This window comes from Urtica dioica, chromosome 9 (genome assembly GCF_054948205.1).
Source record: "Urtica dioica subsp. dioica isolate 48M chromosome 9, U.dioica_male_clone48M_v1_H2, whole genome shotgun sequence".
Classification (NCBI taxonomy): Eukaryota; Viridiplantae; Streptophyta; class Magnoliopsida; order Rosales; family Urticaceae; genus Urtica; species Urtica dioica.
The window spans coordinates 24,202,118-24,205,841 of NC_142764.1; the positions used below are offsets into that span (position 1 = coordinate 24,202,118).

Here is a 3,724-nt window from a genome sequence, read left to right on the forward strand (position 1 = left end):
CAAATATTATTCATATTACTTTTATATGGAATCCAATGGTTCATGTTATTGTAGTAGAGTAATCACCAATTACTAATCAAGCGAACACTACGTTGACGCATTATACGTGTCATAGCGAATCACATGCACTTTCATAATGTAATGCATTTGCTTGACCCCCAAAAAAATATATATTTTGTAAAATAAATGGTAAATGGTTCTCATACGTCTGAACGGTAAATATCTTTTTTTTTTTTAATTCCCAAAGACAGTCAGTGAACGAATGATGATCACACCACACAAGTGAATAATAATTTTTTCTTGTACGGATATTTACTGAGATCGGAAGCTGAAACTGAAAGATGATTTTTTTTCTTTAAAGCTTTGCTTCTATTCTACACAAACGAAAAGAAAGAAAGAAACTAAATGACATCACTCATTGCAAATTGTTACAAAGTAACAAAAATTGAAGAAATGAGTCCATTGATGACTTTGCGTACCCAAACAGACAGAGAGTCCAAGTGAAAGAAGATATCTCTATCAATCTCTGTAACTTTTTTTTATCACTGACTGTGAGTCTGACTGACCCCAAATCTTTCACCCAGATCCCACCATTGACATTTTCTTTCTTCCACAGTAAATACTACAACAATTATTTACAACCAAACTTACCTACCAAAAGAAATAGAAACAAAAAGAAATTAGTTTCTCCAGGAACCATATTTGATTGATTCACCGGCCAAAAGAAATTTACATACTTAATTTATATAATTTATTTTCTTTTCTATTTCCCGATTCATAGGAAAATGAAACACTCCAACGAAACAAGCGGGTTATCAAACGACTCGTCGTTTAGACCGTCGTCGTCGTCGACGCACTTCCTATTCGGAGACCTCATCGATCTCCCCGGCCCGGACCTCATTGCCGGCGACCTAGACCGCCGCGCCGAGGCCTCGCCGGGATCCTTCGCCGGACTCAAGCCCCTCCGAGCGCCGACTCGACCGGAATCCGAGTTCCTCTGCTGAACAATCCTAACCGGACCCGTTCCGTTCACGAATCTCCGACCGGGAGAGCTCTCCGGCCTCCTCGACGGCGATTTTGCCCCGAGGACTCTCTCTCTCCTCCCGATCAGCTCGCCGGAGAGAGATCGCTGCTTCGGCGGCGGCTTCATTGGAGATCTCCGATTAAAACTCCTCGCGTTGTTGCCGTGGTAGTGGTAATGGTGATTCGTCGCTTCGTCGTCGTCGTTCGTGACGTTCGTCGTCGTCGTCGTGGAGAGACTCTCGCTGAGGCTGCAAATCTCCTCCGCCGCCTCGGAGATCTCGTCCTTCTTCTCTTCTTCTTCTACTCCGTTGCCGAGAAATCGGCGATCCAGCTTCGTCGTTTCGGAGACGGACAAGACCTCCTTCACGACGGTCTCTTCCTCCATTGTTGGCGGTGGAGCTCTGCTCTCGATCGACGGCCGAGATTTCGATCTCCGAGCCGCCGCCGTAGGATACTCGCCGTCGATCTTCTCCGCGAGCTTGTCTGCGTTCGCTTGGCTCGAACAACACGATCCCATTGTCGTAAAAACTAAACGACGTCGCTTATTGAGGATCTCTCTCCCTCTCTCACTCTCACTCTCACCGTGAGTCTCTCTTCAGAGACAGAGCAATGTTTGTGTGTGGTGAAGAAGAATAGTGTGAAATTGTGAAGCGATTTGTGTTGTGTGTGTGAAAACAGACTGGCATTTTTATAATGGTCAATGGCAATGCAATGCATTTAATTAATAGACTTTCATCACAGTTCAGTCGCTCAAACACATTTCACTACAAATACAGCTATAAAAGAAGCTTTATTTACGAGGAGTATTAATGAATTGAAAATTTTATATTATTTGGATTTATTTTGTAAGTAAATTCATGGGAAATGATATGATCTATAAGTGTACGAAGGTGATTCCCCTTTAAAGGCCAAATACGTGACTATAGATTGTGTTATCCAAGACCTTAATTAATATATATTGCTATCTTTATTTTATTATTTGTTTTCCCTTTTTTCAAGAATAATGTTACAAGGTCACATGTTTCAGCTGTTTGCAACTTTCTATGATTAGATTTATCAGCGTTTTTTATTAAACTTATGCGAAGGTTTCAATCTTTGTATCAGGCTACCAGCAGACTAATATTTTTTATTAATATAATTGCTTCGTGATTAGCGCTAATCATGTATTAAAAATTCGAGGCACATGATATGAAATATTGCATGTGTCTTGTGAGTCCACTCAGTATGGGGCGTTATAAGTTATAACTTACAACTTGATTACAACCCGTCCAAACCGAGGGTCCATTAATTTAGTGAGGTCTCCAAATAAAACCGTACAATTTTTTTTTTATATAATAAGAAAAAAACAGAAGAACATGGAAAAAAAAATACATTTTATGGTATACAGTTTTTTTTTTTTTTTTTTCTTTTTTCAAAAAACTATTTGTAAATGTGCAGATTTTACAAATTCAATTTATTATTACAGAATTTGTTGTAACGAGCTAATTCTCTAGTTTCTTTTAATATTTTAGCAAAAATTTCATTTTATTAAGAATATAGTTCATCATACCGAAATTAATTAAAATTAATAGTTCTGTTAATTAAATTAACTGTTCAATTCATTTAATTAGCTTCGATCTGATGGGCTATTTTTAAAAAAAAATGAAATTTTGGCTTTTTTATATAAAAAGATAGGCTATTGAGTTAATAACCTAATTTCCTTTTTTTTTTACAGTAATGATTTATGGCACGGGTCACGAATTTTAACGACCCATTCAGGAGTTGCCACGTCCCCACCCAAAAACATTAAACATCCATGTGTCAAATGTTGAGTGGATAGTTTAAAATCATGGCTCGTGCCAAATAGCATTACTCTTTTTCGTAACAGCTTGAAGTTCAATCTTGTTATTACAAAGAAAAGATAGTTGCATTTTGTGGTTAGGATTGACTTTTTTTCTTTTTCGAAAAACTATTTGTAAACACGCAGATTTTATAAAATAAATATATCATTACTAAAAAAAAGCTAAAATAGACATATAGAGCACAACAGCTATAAGTTAAATCTTGATATGTATACATTATTTAGACCACGCATTTACACTAAGCCAAACACATGCAATGTTGATCTTTGCGGGTTCCTCTTTCTCTTTCCTTCCTATTTTCTTTGAATTCTTCGTCGACAATCATACCATGCAATGTTGAGTTCGTTGTTCTAGTTTTTTCTTGTCTTCAGTGGCGGATCCATAAGTCTTTTTTAGGGGGGGCCAAAAAAAATTAACTGTGAAAGAAAAAATAAATTGGCTGAAAATTATTTGGGTTGAAACTTCTGATTGGAGGGGGGGCCAAGGCATCCTTACCCCTCTACCTGGGTCCGCCACTGCTTGTCTTTGACCACAATTTTATTTGTCGTCTTCATTTAAAATCATGGTTTGAAATTCGAATCCCGCTTCACACAAATTTGTTGGAGTGGTTTGATATTTCTCCCATGAGTCAGGTTAGATCTCGCGGTATTTCCGCAAATATCACAACTGTTATTAAAAAAAAATTATCGCCCATATAATGCAAATACTGTAAAAAAAATTGCAAAATTTAAACAAATATTTTCCTCAAATACCTAAAATATTACACATTTGTCAAAAAAAATTATTCTTAAATTTATATTATATTCATGTAGTATGCTCCAAATATCTCAGTAAAATCAGAGGTGTGGCCCAGCTTCGGT

At 37.1% G+C, this 3,724-nt stretch overlaps 1 protein-coding gene across 1 annotated transcript; it reads right to left on the reverse strand.

Moving 5' to 3' along the window:
- Positions 1 to 436: 436 nt before the first annotated feature.
- On the reverse strand, positions 437 to 1,835 carry LOC149386029 (uncharacterized). The gene has a single exon (XM_089625085.1). The coding sequence runs from the start codon at positions 1,538 to 1,540 to the stop codon at positions 776 to 778; it is 765 nt and encodes a 254-aa protein (XP_089481211.1). The 5' UTR covers positions 1,541 to 1,835; the 3' UTR covers positions 437 to 775.
- Between the last annotated feature and the right edge of the window lie 1,889 nt (positions 1,836 to 3,724).

What these genes read in the sequence shown, in the direction of transcription:
- LOC149386029 (XM_089625085.1), bottom strand. Translation starts at nt 1,540, where the DNA reads ATGGGATCGTGTTGTTCGAGCCAAGCGAACGCAGACAAGCTCGCGGAG.